The sequence below is a fragment of the Mobula hypostoma genome, chromosome 29 (assembly GCF_963921235.1).
Source record: "Mobula hypostoma chromosome 29, sMobHyp1.1, whole genome shotgun sequence".
In the NCBI taxonomy this organism is placed as follows: domain Eukaryota; kingdom Metazoa; phylum Chordata; class Chondrichthyes; order Myliobatiformes; family Myliobatidae; genus Mobula; species Mobula hypostoma.
This window is the reverse complement of record NC_086125.1, coordinates 21,641,337-21,657,941: the sequence shown is the minus strand read 5'-3', so window position 1 is coordinate 21,657,941 and position 16,605 is coordinate 21,641,337. Positions and strand designations below refer to the sequence as shown.

The following is a 16,605-nucleotide window of genomic DNA, read 5'->3' as shown; positions in this document are numbered from 1 at the left end:
CTTAATGCGATGGCATATGTAACACAATAACATAGCAAAAACAAATTATTAGGACATTCAGCTCTTATAATTAAAATGCAGAACATAGGCCCAGTGTACTGAATCTGTTACAGAATAACTATCCTAACTCCCACCATCACATGACCCAATCTGGTGAGCTTTCATTGTACACCCTCTCTTACAAGTATCCTTCTTCAGAAAGGGAGACCAGGTTTGTGCAGAGTCTAGTAGATGCAGTCTCACCAGGACCCTAAACAATTCCAATGTCTTCACTCTTGTAGTCAAAGCCTTGAAGAACAGCAGACTTTACCTTCACACTTTGGTATAACTTCACATTAATTACCAGTCATTCACCTACAATGACACCCAGACTATATCTCTGTATCTATTTCTGCTCATATTTCCTTACAATTTCTCACAGCTTAGAAGCATGATTTTTTAAATTCTTCTATTAGTAGATGACCTCACATTTTCCCTTATTATAATAATAGGGAGATTAGAAAACAGAGAAAAGCATATGTGCTGTATCCACAGAGATACATCACATGGTAATCAATCACCATTTTTACACCACCCTTGACACTAATCCATTTTACTCTCCCCACATTCCCATGAATCCTCCCCAGATTCTATTGCTCAGAAACACAGGAGGAGCGATTTATAGCAGCCAATTAACCTAGCAACCCACATTTTTGGAACATTGCAGGAAAGCAGTTTGGTTATAGGGAGAACACCTAAACTCCACAGAGATGGCATCACAAATCAGGATCAAACATGGATCACTAGAATAGAAAGCTACAGTTCTGCTAGCTGACATTTCCCCAAAGCCTCACTGCATCTCCTCAGTCCACACTACAACTGAATGTACAAGTCCCCTGATCTATATATCTGGCATCTAGATTGTACACAGCCAGTCCATCATCAGTCCATATGGCAACATTCTTCACAGCCCAACAACAAGCTTATTCCCACTACTTTCCGTCTAGTTTTCAATCCACATTATTTTATTACTCCTTCTACCAACCCCCACATCCATCGAAGTACACCACATTTCCAGCTCAGCCTCCACATCTATTCTGCAACTTACAATCTCAAATAACCTCAGTAAATTGTCAGACAGGGATTTCCCATGTATAAATTCACAATGACTGCCCAAATCAAGCTAGTGAATTATCGCTACACCACCAAAGCCACATCCGTATCCATCTTTGGATAGGAAAACCAGGTCTATACCAGGTTCAGTCTAACAAGAAGCTTATATATTTTTTTTTAATCAAATACCTTTAACAACAGACCATCATTTTTCTGCTAGTTTAGAGTATTCTCTGCTTCTAACATCAAGTTAGAGCAATCATGATACTGACATCACTTCCACCTGTCCAAGCCTCCATGAGGTTTTTACACTTGGTCATTACTTGGAGCAGCAATCCTACTTCACAGGAATACAACTGTAGAGAGAAGTGGACTCAGTCCAATACATCAATTGCACGTTACTCCCCATCATCAGGAGTATCGAACTTGAGAACACAACATTTATCAAAGATCCCCATGACATCTTCTTGCAACTACAGTTGGACAGGAGATACAGAAGCCTTAAATTCTTCAGAACCATATTCAAGAACAGCTAATTCCCTTCAATCTTGAAACAATTTGCACAACCCTAATCACTAATACAATAACAGCAGCCCTTTGAGTAACATAACAAATTATTGTATTCTGATTGTGCTCTTTCCTATTACTTTGTATAATTGATGTTTCAAGCAAGGTCTCCATTATACCTATCCACACACTTACTTGTGCATATGACAACAGCTCAACTTTGACTTAATCACATAAACCTGCTCTGCCATTCAATAAAATCGGGATTAGTACAATTTTAGTCTCAATACTTTTTCCTAATGTCCCCTCAGATCCCTCAACTCCCATGTGGATTAAAGGTCTGCTTAACCTCCTGAGATTTCTAAGAAAGAAAATTTCAAAGATGCATAACCCTCAGAATAAACTGCTTAAATAGATTACCTGTACTCTGAAAATACTCTACGTGCAGATGTATCACCAAGGGGAACTACCCTTTTCACATCTTGTTTTTCAATCACCCATAAAATCTTGAATTTCTAAATCACCTCTCATTCTTCTAAAGGACCCATGAATATAGCCCAACCTACTCAAATCTAGATTAATTCATTCCACACCTTTAATGGAAGCAAATTATTTCTTAAATATGGAGACCAATAATGTGCACAGTATACAGTTGGCCCTCCGTATCTGCGGGGGTTCATTTCCGGGACCACCCCCCTCCCTGATACCAAATTTCACGGATGCTCAAGTCCCGTATATAAAATGGCGTAGTATTTGCATATAACCTACGCACATCCTTCCATATACTTTAAATCATGTCTAAATTACTTCTAATACCTAACGCAATGTAAATGCTATGTATATATTTGTTATACTGTATTGTTTAGGGAATAATGACAAGAGAAGAAAGTCTGTACATGTTCAGTACAGACGCGACCATCGTAGCTCTTCTGGGAACGCTGATGCTGCCTCGGCATCAGCCGATGCCGACTCTCCCGTGATCTTGAGGCTGTAGCACTTTACATAGCCAGCCAGCCATCCCTTACTAGCCTTAAACTCCTTCCTCTCGCTCACAACACAAGTAGCCAACGAACGAGACGCGAGGTGAACAATGCTCAAACAACGAGTAATACTTTTAATCATACGCTCCCTCTTAGCCTTTGAGGAATTGCTTTGACCACTTAATTGCTTTTTAGGAGCCATTTTTTCACAGAAACCAAGGGTGCACACAACACAAGTAGCAACCGAACGAGACGCGAGGCGAACAATGCTCAAACAACGAGTGCTGGAGAGAGAACTTCTGGGGTTTTTTTCCGATCCCCGATTGGTTGAATCCACAGATGCGGAACCTGCAGATACTGAGGGCCGACGGCACCAGATACTTCTATTTACCATCACCCTTACAATGCCAACCTTCCATTAACTTCCTAATTACTTGCTATTCATAATTTTTTTGGGTTTCATATATTAGGATCCTCAAAACCTTTTGAGGTAATCTGCAGTATTAATGTTTAAATAATTTCCTTTTTTCAACTTTTCTCTCTTCTAAGGCAGGGGTTCCCAACCTGAGGTCCACGGACCCCTCAGTTAATGGTAAGGGTCCATGACATAAAAAAAGTTGGGAACTCCTGCTTCACAGGCTGCATCTGCTTTACAGAAATTGTATCAGTAGTGAACTTGGCTACAGTACAGTATGCAACTCAAGATCAATATATTCAATGCATTTTGACTGTATCCCTAGATCAATGCAAACAGAACTGTATAAGCAACAGAAGCACAGTAGGTTTTCTTAAATATTTGTACAGAAATCTGCTCTCCCACAATAACAATACAATAACGTACAACTATCACCTGTAGCTTACATTAATTTGAAACTATGTGAAAAACATAGTATTAGGTACATTGAGTACTCATGAAATTCAATGTTAATAGAAGAACTTTACAATACAACATGCATTCATGAGACAACTGGAAATCAAAAGTATAAATATAGGATAGCCATTTTAAGACCTACAAGATACATTTATCTTACCCTGTGAATTGGTGGCTCCAGTATTCCAAGAATCCTCAGTTCCATAGCCTACAATAAAACACAGCAAATAACATTTAATGAGCGTCAATATTATAATGTTTGAATACTGTGTATAATCTATTATGCATATTAGTTGACAAAGTTAATTAAAGACTGACTTTGATTTCCATTCCAGCTCTATTTTCAACTACACACTGCCTCAATTACTGCTATATCCCTAGTTAAAAGGGATCCAGGACAATCTTAAATTATGAAACAGGGACACAAGCGAGCCAGTCAAGTCCACTAGGTTTTCCTAAACTGTGCTCTAATTCCCAAAGTATCCAAACTACCAATCGCAACTTTCAATATAATCAATAAAACAGCATCTACTGCAGAACATCCAAAAATTTATAAACATTAGAAGAGATATGGTTTCCTCCCAAGCTTAAGTGATCAATTCTTGAAATCCCTCCTCCATTCCGGATGTTGAGCAAAAGAAACAGCCTCTCACTCCTAGTTTGTCAATCCTAGCAATATCAAGGGATATTTTGAGCATAAATGGAATACATCAAACTAAGAAATGCAACAGCATTTTGCTTCATTTGTACAACTGTTTGGGTCTCTAGTTGGTGGGAGGGCAGCAGTAAAGGGGCCAATGGCATACCTCTCAAGGTGGCCTGAGAATTGGGAAGTGCACAGGATGGAAATAGTGAATTAGGGAGTCACAGAGAGAATAATCTCTATGGAATACAAAAATGAAGGGAAAGATATGTCTGACAGTGAAATCTCTTGTGAAAGCTATGGTGAATAATAGATCAAATGTAGAGGCTGACAAGGTGAAAGGTGAGGATCCTTGGTCTGGTTGATGTGTAAGGAGATTAAGAAATGAACCAGTCATGATTGCAAGTGAAGTCAACTAAAAGTGAACACAAGTTTCTGCAAATGCTGGAATTCCAGAGCAACACACACAGAATGCTGCAGGAACAAAGCAGGTCAGCAACGTCTATGGAGAGGAATAAACAGTCGACATTTCGGACCGAGGCAGTAAATGTTTATTCCTCTCCATAGGTGGCGCTGACACGCTGACCTTCTAGGATTTCATGCGTGCTCAACGAAGAGCAGTCACAGTTAAGGAAATTGGAAAAGATCTCAAATTGAAATTATTCGAAGGAAAACAGAATGGAGTTCAAAGTAAATTTTTTATAAAGTACATAAAACCCTGAGATTCATTTTCCTGTGGACATACTCAGCAAATCTATAGAATAGTAACTACAACAGGATCAGTGAAAGATCAACCAAAGTGCAGAAGACAACCAACTGTGCAAATGCAAATATAATAAATAGCAACAAATAATTAGAACATGAAATAATGAAATAAAGAATCCTTAAAGTGAGATCATTGGTATGGGAGCATTACACTGATGGGGCAAGTGAGGGGTAGTAACTGTTCTTAAACCTGGTGGTGTGAGTCCTGAGGCTCTTGTACCTCCTACTTTATACTTTATTGTCGCCAAACAATTGATACTAGAACATACAATCATCACAGCGATATTTGATTCTGCGCTTCCCGCTCCCTGGATTACAGATCAATAGTAAATATTAAAAATTTAAATTATAAATCATAAATAGAAAATAGAAAAATGGAAAGTAAGGTAGTGCAAAAAAACCAAGAGGCAGGTCCGGATATTTGGAGGGTACGGTCCAGATCCGGGTCAGGATCCATTCAGCAGTCTTATCAAAGTTGGAAAGAAGCTGTTCCCAAATCTGGCCGTATGAGTCTTCAAGCTCCTGAGCCTTCTCCCAGAGGGAAGAGAGACAAAAAGTGTGTTGGCTGGGTGGGTCGTGTCCTTGATTATCCTGGCAGCACTGCTCCAACAGCGTGTGGTGTAATGTGAGTCCACGGACGGAAGATTGGTTTGTGTGATGTGCTGCACTGTGTTCATGATCTTCTGCAGCTTCTTCCCGTCTTGGACAAGACAACTTCCATACCAGGTTGTGATGCACCCTAGAAGAATGCATTCTATGGTGCATCTATAAAAATTAGTGAGGGTTTTAGGGGACAGGCCAAATTTCTTTAGTTTTCTCAGGAAGTAAAGGTGCTGGTGGGCCTTCTTGGCAGTGAACTCTGCTTGGTTGGACCAAGTCAGGTCATTTGTGATATTGACCCCGAGGAACCTAAAGCTTTCAACCTGTTCCACTTGCGCACCACCGATGTAAATTGGGTCGTGCGGTCCACTACTCCTTCTGAAGTCAACAACCAATTCCTTCATCTTGCTGACGTTGAGGGATAGGTTATTGTCTTCGCACCATGCCACCAGGTTCTTAATTTCCTCTCTGTACTCAAACTCATCATTACCCGAGATGCGGCCTACAATTGTTGCGTCATCAGCAAACTTATATATTGAGTTCGATGGAAACTTGGCTACACAATCATGGGTGTACAGTGAGTACAGCAGGGGGCTAAGTACACAGCCTTGTGGGGCACCGGTGCTCAGAGTGATTGTAGAGGAGAGCTTGTCCCCTATTTTTACAGCCTGGGTCCTGTCTGTGAGGAAATTGAAGATCCAGCTGCAGATCTGAGTGCTAAGGCCCAGGTTCCAGAGCTTAGGAATCAGTTTATTTGGAATGATGGTATTAAAGGCAGAGCTGTAGTCAATGAAAAGGAGCCTTACGTATGCATCTTTATTCTCCAGGTGTTCTAAGGAGGAATGTAGGGCCAGAGAGATGGCATCTGCCATTGACCTGTTGCTCCGGTAGGCGAATTGCAAAGCGTCGAGGTTGACCGGTAGGCTGTGGTTGATGTGTGCCATAACCAATCGCTTGAAGCACTTCAAAGCAATTGATGTCAGAGCCACAGGTCGATAGTCATTCAGGCAAGCCACCTTGCTCTTCTTCGGCACTGGGATTATCGTTGCCTTCTTAAAACACGAGGGGATCTTAGACTGAAGCAAGGAGCAGTTGAAGATGTCAGCAAACACTCCAGCTAGCTCGCTTGCACAGGCCCGGAGAACCTGTCCTGGGACGCCATCTGGGCCCGTCGCCTTCCTTGGATTTATCTTCAGGAAGGCCCTTCTAACGTCCTCCTCGGTGATGATGAATCTCGATGCCACCAGGTCCGGTTCATGCGAAGGGAGCGGGACGCTCCTCTTCTGTTCAAATCTTGCATAGAATATGTTAAGTTCGTCAGGAAAAGAAGCGCCACAGTTATTGATATTCCCAGCCTTTTCTTTGCGCCCAGTGATCTCATTTAGACCCTGCCATAGTCTACTGGCATCCCCCTCGATAGCCTGGGCTTCCAACTTGGCTCAATATTGCCTTTTGACGCCCTTAATGGCTTTCCGGAGTTCACGCCTGGATTCCGTGTAGCGACTCGTATTCTCAGACCTAAATGCCGCAGCTCTAGCCTTTAAAAGGGACTTGACCTCATAATTCATCCAAGGTTTCCGGTTAGGGAATACCTGGATGGTCTTGCGAGACACACAGCCCTCTGTGCATTTCCAAATAAAGTCCGTGACAGCTGAGGCATACTCATCAAGGTTAGCTGCCAAGTCCTTGAATACTAACCAGTCCGATTCAAAGCAGTCACGGAGGACCTCATCCATTTCCTCCATCCAACGCGACACTACTTTTGACACCGTGACCTCCCGTTTCAGTTTCTGTTTGTAAGCTGGGAGGAGGAGTACGGCCTGATGGTCCGATTTTCAGAAGTGAGGTCGTGGGACGGAACGATAGGCATCCTTGACATCTATGTAGCAGTGGTCAAGTATATTCGGGCCTCTAGTGGGGCAGGAGACATGTTGGTATAACTTTGGCAGCGCCTTTCTGAGGTTGGCCTGGTTAAAGTCCCCGGCTGTAATGAGCAAAGCCTCTGGATACCTGGTCTCAAGTTCACTGATGTTGGCATACAGTATGTTCAGAGCACACTCCACGTCCACCTGGGGGGGAATGTAGACCACTGTCAGTATGACCAAGGTAAATTCCCCTGGCAGATAGTAGGGATGACACTTAACCGACAGGTGTTCCAGGTCCGGGCTGCAGGAGCTTGTCGGTGCCACTGTGTCCAAGCACCACCCAGTGTTGATCAGTAGGCAGACAGCACCTCCCCTCGTCTTGCCCGAAGACGCCATGCGATCCATCTGATGGATCGAAAATCCCTCCAGTCGGATGGCACAGTCGGGGAGGCAGGGGAGAGCCAGGTCTCGGCGAAACATTATACACAGCAGTTCTGCATCTCCCTGCAGTAGGTGAGTCTCCCTTTAAGATCATCCACCTTGTTCTCTGAGGCTCGCACATTAGCTGGTAGGATGGTGGGCATAGGGACCCTGAAGCCCCTCAGCTTCAATCTGACCAGCAGCCCAGCTCTTTTCCCACGCTTCCTCAGTAAATAGTGCATCTTTCCAGGTTTCCATTGATGCAGTGTGTTGTTGTCAGTTCTTTGAGGTTGGTGGACACGTCCCGCAGGGATCGATCGGCGGATCGCGTCATTGGGTGCTCCGGGTCGGGCTGAGTGACGGGGGTGACTCCACTGCTACTTCCAGCTGCCGGGGGCCCAGGCTGTCGATTGGGTCGGGCCCCCAAGCCGACACTTAATCTCAGAGGGCCAGGCTCCTGGCTGAAACAGTCTGTAAACCAAGTCACGGTTGCGGAGGTCTCCGCTCCAGCCGAGCCTCGGGCTCGATTTCCGAGGTCAGCGGCGGAAGCCTCACTTCCGGCAGCTGTGGATGGCCACCAACTGGGCTTTACGGTGGTCGCTCCGGGGAAGCATCTGGGGCACCTTGAGGTCTCCGTCGTCACTTCTGTGTGGTCGTCTGCTCCAGAGAGGTGCTGGTTGGAATGGGCAGTGTCTCCAAGCTCTCTGGCATGGTAGCAGGCCACTGGTCTCCAGGAACGTGGCGGGCCTCGGACCAGGCCTCGCTGGGCGGGTCCAGGTGCGGTCCAGAGTTTAAGAAGCGGTTTTGGTACAGTGATGTCCAGCTGGGTCAGTAGCTTCGTCAGGGTGTTGTTGATCTTGCTAGATGTAGCAGATTGGAGGTTTAGAAGGGTTTCTCGGGTACAGGATAGTGTAGAGGGCTGTTTGCTCGGGGCAGCACGCGCAGTGTCACCAGTTACTGGCGCCATCTTAACCATCCTACCCGATGACAGCAGCGAGAAGACAGCACGAGTTTGGTGGTAGGGATCTCTAATGATAGATGCTGCTTTTCCTGCAACTGCATTTTATGCAATTGTACTCAATGGTTGGGAGGGCTTTACCTGTGAGGTACTGGGCCGAATCCACTACCGCTTGTAGGAATTTTCATTTGAAAGCATCAGTGATGCAGCCAGTCAATATACTCTCCACTACATATCCAACAGAAATTTGCCAAAGTTTTAGATGTCATGCCGAATCTTGGCAGACACTAAAGATGTTGAGGCACTGGCAGATTCTCTTTCAAATTATACTTGCATGCTGGCACTAGGACGGGTCCTGTGAAATAGTAACACCCAGGAATTTAAAGTTGCTAACACTCTCCACCTCTGATCTTTCTATGAGGACTGGCTCGTGGACCTCTGGTTTCCCTCTCCTGGGATCCCGTTGGAGGTGGCGGAAGTTACGGAGAATTATATGTTGGGCCCGGAGTTGGATCCCACCACTAAGCACATCTTTCCCTCCCCCCCTCTACTTTCCGCAGGGATCGCTCCCTACGCGACTCCCTTGTCCATTTGTCCCCCACATCCCTCCCCACTGATCTCCCTCCTGACACTTATCCTTGTAAGCGGAACAAGTGCTACACATGCCCTTACACTTCCTCCCTTACCACCATTCAGGGCCCCAGACAGTCCTTTCAGGTGAGGCGACACTTCACCTGTGAGTCAGCTGGGATGATATACTGCGTCCGGTGCTCCCGATGTGGCCTTCTATATATTGGCGAGACCTGACGCAGACTGGGAGATTGTTTTGCTGAACACCTACGCTCTGTCCACCAGAGAAAGCAGGATCTCCCAGTGGTCGCACATCTTAATTCCATGTCCCATTCCCATTCTGATATGTCTATCCACGACCTCCTCTACTGTAAAGATGAAGCCACACTCAGGTTGGAGGAACATCACCTTATATTCCCTCTGAGTAGCCTCCAACCTGATGGCATGAACATTGACTTCTCAAACTTCCGCTAATGCCCCACCTCCCCCTCGTATCCCATCTGGTATTTATTTATTTATTTATTTACACACATTCTTTTTCTCTCTCTCCTTTTTCTCCCTCTGTCCCTCTCACTATACCCCTTGCCCATCCTCTGGGCTTCCTCCCCTCCCCCCTTTTCTTTCTCCCTAGGCCTCCTGTCCCATGATCCTCTCATATCCCTTTTGCCAATCACCTGTCCAGCTCTTGGCTCCATCCCTCCCCCTCCTGTCTTCTCCTATCAATTTGGATCTCCCCCTCCCCCTTTCAAATCTCTTACTAGCTCTTCTTTCAGTTAGTCCTGACGAAGGGTCTCGGCCCGAAACATCGACTGTACCTCTTCCTACAGATGCTGCCTGGCCTGCTGCGTTCACCAGCAACTTTTATGTGTGTTGAGAGAGAAAACAGGCAATTATAGACCAGTTAGTCTGACATCAATGGTGGGGAAGGTGCTCGAGTCAATTATAAAAGATGTAATAGCGGCATATTTGGATAGCAGTAGCAGGATAGGTCTGAGTCAGCATGGATTTACAAAGGGGAAATCATGCTTGACTAATCTTCTGGAATTTTTTGAGGATGTAACTATGAAAATGGACATGGGAAAGCCAGTGGATGTAGTGTACCTGGACTTTCAGAAAACCTTTGATAAGGTCCCACATAAGAGGTTAGTGAGCAAAATTAGAGCACATGGTATTGGGGGTATGGTACTGACATGGATAGAAAATTGGTTAGCAGACAGGAAACAAAGAGTAGGGATTAACGGGTCCTTTTCAGAATGGCAGGCAGTGACTAGTGGGGTACCGCAAGGCTCAGTGCTGGGACCGCAGCTATTTACAATATACAGTCATGATTTAGATGAAGGGATTAAAAGTAACATTAGCAAATTTGCAGATGACACAAAGCTGGGTGACAGTGTGAAATGTGAGGAGGATGTTATGAGAATACAGGGTGACTTGGACTGGTTGGGTGAGTGGGCAGATGAAGTTTAATGTGGATAAATGTGAGGTTATCCACTCTATAGTGGCAAGAACAGGAAGGCAAATTACTATCTGAATGGTGTCAAGTTAGGAAAAGGGACAGTACAACGAGATCTGGGTGTCTTGTTCATCAGTCACTGAAAGTAAGCATGCAGGTACGCAGGCAGTGAAGAAATCTAATGACATGCTGGCCTTCATAACAAGAGGAGTTAAGTATAAGAGCAAAGAGGTCCTTCTGCAGTTGTACAAGGCCCTGGTGAGACCCCACCTGGAGTATTGTGTGCAGTTTTGGTCTCCAAATTTGAGGAAGGACATTCTAGCTATTGAGGGAGTGCAGTGTAGGTTCACTGGGTTAATTCCAGGGATGGCGGGAATGTCATATGTTGAAAGATTGGAGCGACTGGGCTTGTATACATTAGAATTTAGAAGGATGAGAGGGGATCTGATTGAAACATATAAGATTATTAAGGGATTGGACATGCTAGAGGCAGGAAACATGTTCCCGATGTTGGGGGAGTCCAGAACCGGAGGCCACAGTTTAAGAATAAGGGGTAGACCATTTAGAACGGAGTTGAGGAAAAACTTTTTCACACAGAGGATTGTGGATCTGTGGATCTGTGGAATGCTCTGCCTAAGAAGGCAGTGGAGGCGAATTCTCTGGATTCTTTCAAGAAAGCGTTAGATAGAGCTGTTAAAGATAGTGGAGTCAAGGGATATGGGGAGAAGGCAGGAACAGGGTACTGATTGTGGGTGATCAGCCATGATCACGGTGAATGGCGGTGCTGGCTCGAAGAGCCGAATGGCCTACTCCCGCACCTATTGTCTATTACAGCTTGAGGTTCCGAGTTTGGAGCCCAATCCCAACGTCCTTTGTTAAGAGCTTCTGTACATCCTGCCCGTGGAATGTGTGTGTTTTCTCCAGGTGCTTCGCTTTCCTCCCACAGTCCAAAGAAGTATCAGGTAGGTTAATTGGTGATTATAAAATTGTCCTTGATTAGGTTAGGGTTAAATCACGGTTGTCTGGGGTTTCTGGGCAGCACAGCTCAAAGGGCCGAAAGTGCCTACTCTAAATCAAAATAAATAAAAAGGAAGCCAGAATCTGCAGCCTGTGCCTATTCTAGATCAAAGTAATAAAGAAGGGAATACAGAATCTGCAGTCTCAATATCATAGTCCACTCATAGGTTGAGATTAGAACAGCAAAAACTGAGACATCACATTTATTCTCAGGCATTTTTGCCTGTACTTTAAAAAGTTTCAAAAATCTATAGCGTTCAAATACTTCTTGCTCAGGTGCTGCCTTTCAATATTTCACTCCACTGATGGAATGACACCTGCTGGATAGAGCTCTAAAGGAAAGCTGCCAGGTGAGTATATATTCAAGTGTAACATTCCACAGTGACAACTGAAGAATATTACATTCAATACTCAGAATTCACATTTTAAAATTAAACAAATATCTAGGTTTTAACCAAGAATTCATCTAATGGTATACAAATCCTGCAGATCCTCTTAAGTGAAATGAAGATTGATGACAGACAGGATATTTTTTCATATATTTATTTTAATGCTACAAACTAAAAGGACAACTCAGCTTAAATTCAATAACATAAAAAAGGGCAACACCAACAAGGCATTTTTGTAACATTTTATGAAAAGTAAGGAGAATACAAAAATGAGAGGAGATCTTACAGAAACATTTAAAATTATGAAAGAGGTAGATAAGATAGAGGTAGGAAAGTTGTTTCCACTGGGAGGTGAGACTAGAACTAGGGGACACAGCCTCAAGACTTCCAGTTGTAGATTTAGGATGGAGATGAGGAGGAACTGCTTTCCCAGAGAGTGGTGAATCTGTGGAATTCTCTGCCCAATGAAGCAGCGGAAGCTACCTCAGTAAATGTATTTAAGACAAGGTTGAAGAGATTTTTGCATAGTAGCGGAATTAAGGGTTGGGGGAAAAGGCAGGTAGGTGGAGATGAGTCCATGGCCAAATCAGCCATGATCTTATTGAATGGCAGAGCAGGTTCAACAGGGCAGATGGCCTACCCTGCTCTTATTTCTTATGTTATGTTGTAATCCCATGCCATTGAGATCAGATGCATTGTCAAACGCTGGTTTCAACATCTTACAAGCAGCAGCTAGCCTTCACTGGTAGCCCAAACTGCAAGACAACTTGACACAACCCAACATGAATTTTTACCTTTTTAATGGAATTTAAATTTTATGTTCATAGACCCCGGAATGTTCCTTAAAGGCACAATTAGCTGTATCAACTCCTTAGTTTTTCTTAAGACTGAGAAGTCTGACAGCTAAAATTGACATATTCAGAAAAACCGTAAGTACATGGATGTGAAGCATATGGAGGGCTATGGACTGGGTGTAGGAAGATGAGACTAGGCTAAGACCAGGTCAGCACTGACCAGATGGGCCCAAGGGCATGTTGTGAGTTGTAATGATCTATAACTGTGGAACATAAATACTTCCTGATCAGAAATCAATTACCAAACAGTAATCTCATTATAATAACACCACAAAACATATTTGCACCATGTAGTATCAAACAAGAACTGTATTATCAGGGTTTGAGATATTTAAATTTAAGCCCCATCTGCTTCATCAGAAAGATCCTAGAAGAGAATTGTAAGGAACAGCAGCGTTCTTGCGGATAGCAACAGATTACCACATTGCTGCTACCTACAGTGCTTCTTGTGTTACTTCAGTAACTACTCTCCCAAAAGGGATACTTAAGGAATGCAAGGAGGACAAAGGAGAAGTCAAAAATTGACAAATTAAGGAATGCAAGATATGAGGTGATTTTTTTGGTAAGAAAGCCAAAAGACCAGAATACTGTTTAAATTGAAGGCAGCACAGAATGCTTCCGCACTGAGGTCTGAATACACTTTAACCAAACAAATTAGTATAGATACAGAGACAAATATAAAGCAAATGGCATGTTGGACTTTACTGCAAAGCACATTATGTACACAAACAGGGAAGTCTTGCCATCTACTTTCTACAACTTTTCATGGTATTATTGATGACAAATCTGGACATTTTCTGTTTTAACGTCATACTGTCTTCCTAACTCCTCTTCAATCCCTGACTTATTCCCTTCAAGCCCCCATACCAAATACCTCTCTCTTAGCTCCCCTCTCCCACCCCTGGTTTGGGATGCTGAACAATTGCAAATCACCCTTACTTTTCAACACCACCAAGCATCCCTGTTGACATATTGCTCAAAGCTTTCGCCATAGCCAAAATCACAAATTCCACTCCAAAATCCTTTGAGAGAATCTGACTGCAGATGCCCAAAGCTACAAGAACGAGCAGATGGGTCCGAGGTGATTTACTGGCCAATGGCTCATTCCGTGGAAGTGGGCGCATCTCACCATTATCACTGGGAATATCACAAAGGAGAAATATAGCAACCCCATGGATTTAGCAACCACTCGATAGGGGCATGGAGGCAGAGAAGAATGCAGATGCTGAAATCTGGAACCATAGAACAAACTTTGTTGTAAAAACACCGCAGGTCGAACAGCACCTGTAGAAGAAAATAAATTCTCGACGTTTCAGGGTTTTCGCCTGAAAGACAGACAATTCATTTCCTTTAGCAGATGTTGCTCGACCCATCAAGTTCTTCCAGCAGATTAACTGTGGCATAGTTAATTCAACCTTTGATCTATCTTCACGTTTCTCCGTTGTAACAATGGATGAGGAGCATCGTGCAAGAGAATGTGCAAATACAAGCCACTTACACCTTTTCGCTGATAAAATCTAACTTGCAATTTTCAGGGAATCCTTCAGGGAAGCACATACACTTAGACAAACAAGACTGGAAATGATTTACGTCCACGCGCACGTCAATCCCAGGATCACGCGCGGACGCGACGCGAGGGCGCGCGACCCGAACAATCCACGCTGATTAGGTGCCGCCATTTTGTAGCGTCTTGAATTTTTTTTTAAAAAATCTTCGCCCCGGGAACCCTAATATGCACCCTTTAAAATTTGTACGTGGATCGAGTAGTCGTGCTCCCCTCTCAAAACAAGATGCTGAAAAATATCCGCATCGCCACGGAAAATAAACGATTTTACTGTCAATATGTAAACCATTAACATGAAGACTGATCAAAACCGATTTAATTCACCATAGAATGTCTGTAATGCTTGGAGATCAAACACTTATTCAAATAGATTTCTAAACTACTAAACAATCCGTTTAAAACAAAACGACACAAGTTCCTGTAAACCTAACGCAATGATTTGATTGACACGTTAATTAACCAATTCGATATCAGCATTCTAGCAGCTTACAATACTAGAGCCAATCATTACTGATTGGGCGGGACATCAACCACCCAACACGTTAGGTTGGTTTCACGTTAAAATGACGCGACCAAGGCGGAAATTAAGGACAATTATTTAATCATCCCTCCCTCTCCTATCGTCAAACAATCACATTTTTAAAATCACAATTTAAGAAAGGATCGGCTCAAAACAAAACTAGAATACTGTAGAAAAGTTAAATCAAAAAGCTTCACTATTTACCTGAATACCAAGAATCCATTTTGATTTCGTTAAATTCAAAAAAAGCCCTGTCCCCGCTGCTGGAGAATTTTCTAGCTCCGGAAGAACCGCCCTCCGCCGCCGATTGGCCTTATCTATACGTTGACGCGTGGGGGCCTTCGTTTTCGGTAGGATATATCAACTGTCATTCAAAAGACGTAACGATGCCTATTTGCATGATAGCTCCCCACAATCATTCAGCGTAAACTTCCACTCGTATGCATTCCCAACATCACAAAATTGAGTTATAGTTCCATGTAAAATCTTATAAGGACGAAGCTTGACCAAAGAGGATGGTTTTATGGAAGCAGAATTAGACTTAACCATACTCTCTTGTCCACGTTTCCATATTACAGTATCCTCAGACGTCCAAACATTCGAAGAGAGAGTTAACAATTCTCCCGACATACATCAAAGTTGCTGGTGAACGCAGCAGGCCAAGCAGCATCTCTGGGAAGAGGTGTAGTCGACGTTTCAGGCCGAGACCCTTCATCAGCAGAATTCCTGTTGTTTGCGGTAACAATTCTCCCAATGGCTCACTCAATATTCTGAGACATATCTTAGTTGTAAGCTTACCAACCAGAGGAAACTAGCCTCTCTATACCTATATTTGTGGCGTTTGTGTTGCTGAGCAGATCTCCTCCCCAAAGCCCAGGGCTTTGAAGCAAACTCAAAGGTCAATACATACTATAATATTGAAGGGTTTTTGGGAGAAACTTCTGGGCTGAGCACGCTGGTAGATGAAGATAAAGAAGCCCGTAGCGAAGTATATAAATTTGAGAATGATTAATTATCCAGAAATGAATCAACATGATTGTGGAACCAGAGGAAGTTAAAATATCAAAAGAAACTGCTATTAAGAAATTAAAAGTTATAAATTGTGGCTTTTTTAAAATCTAACAGGCACAAGAGCAATAAGCAAACAAAATTTGCTGCCTGTTAGGATATGGGCAGTTTCAGAGGCCTTGAAGTTCACAGAATTTATTATTATTACAGTGGATTCTGGTTAATTGAGACACTTCAGGACCTGTACATTTTGGCCAAATTAAACAACTGCCCCATTTAGCCAAAGTTTCATGGAAATAATTAAAAAGGTATAAAAAAAGACCTTTTAACAGAGTAATAAATTATGTATTTCAATGAAATACAGAACAAATTAGAACACAGTCAATACTACAACAGTACTATAAAACTATATAACAACAGGAATTCTGCAGATGCTGGAAATTCAAGCAACACACATCAAAGTTGCTGGTGAACGCAGCAGGCCAGGCAGCATCTGTAGGAAGAGGTGCAGTCGACGTTTCAGGCCGAG

General features: G+C 43.3%; 1 protein-coding gene across 2 annotated transcripts in view; it reads right to left on the bottom strand.

Annotated features, from left to right (window-relative positions):
- The window catches only part of LOC134339311 (A-kinase anchor protein 8-like), a 46,236-nt gene extending 30,870 nt beyond the window's left edge, over positions 1 to 15,366 (bottom strand). For both annotated transcript variants that reach the window (XM_063035704.1, XM_063035705.1), the window contains exons 1-2: positions 15,273 to 15,366; positions 3,611 to 3,658 (exon numbers count right to left, since the gene is read on the bottom strand). In XM_063035704.1, the coding sequence (XP_062891774.1) occupies positions 3,611 to 3,658; positions 15,273 to 15,291 (67 nt within the window). In that variant the 5' untranslated portion in view covers positions 15,292 to 15,366. The remainder of the gene's footprint in view (positions 1 to 3,610; positions 3,659 to 15,272) is intronic.
- Positions 15,367 to 16,605: the final 1,239 nt, after the last annotated feature.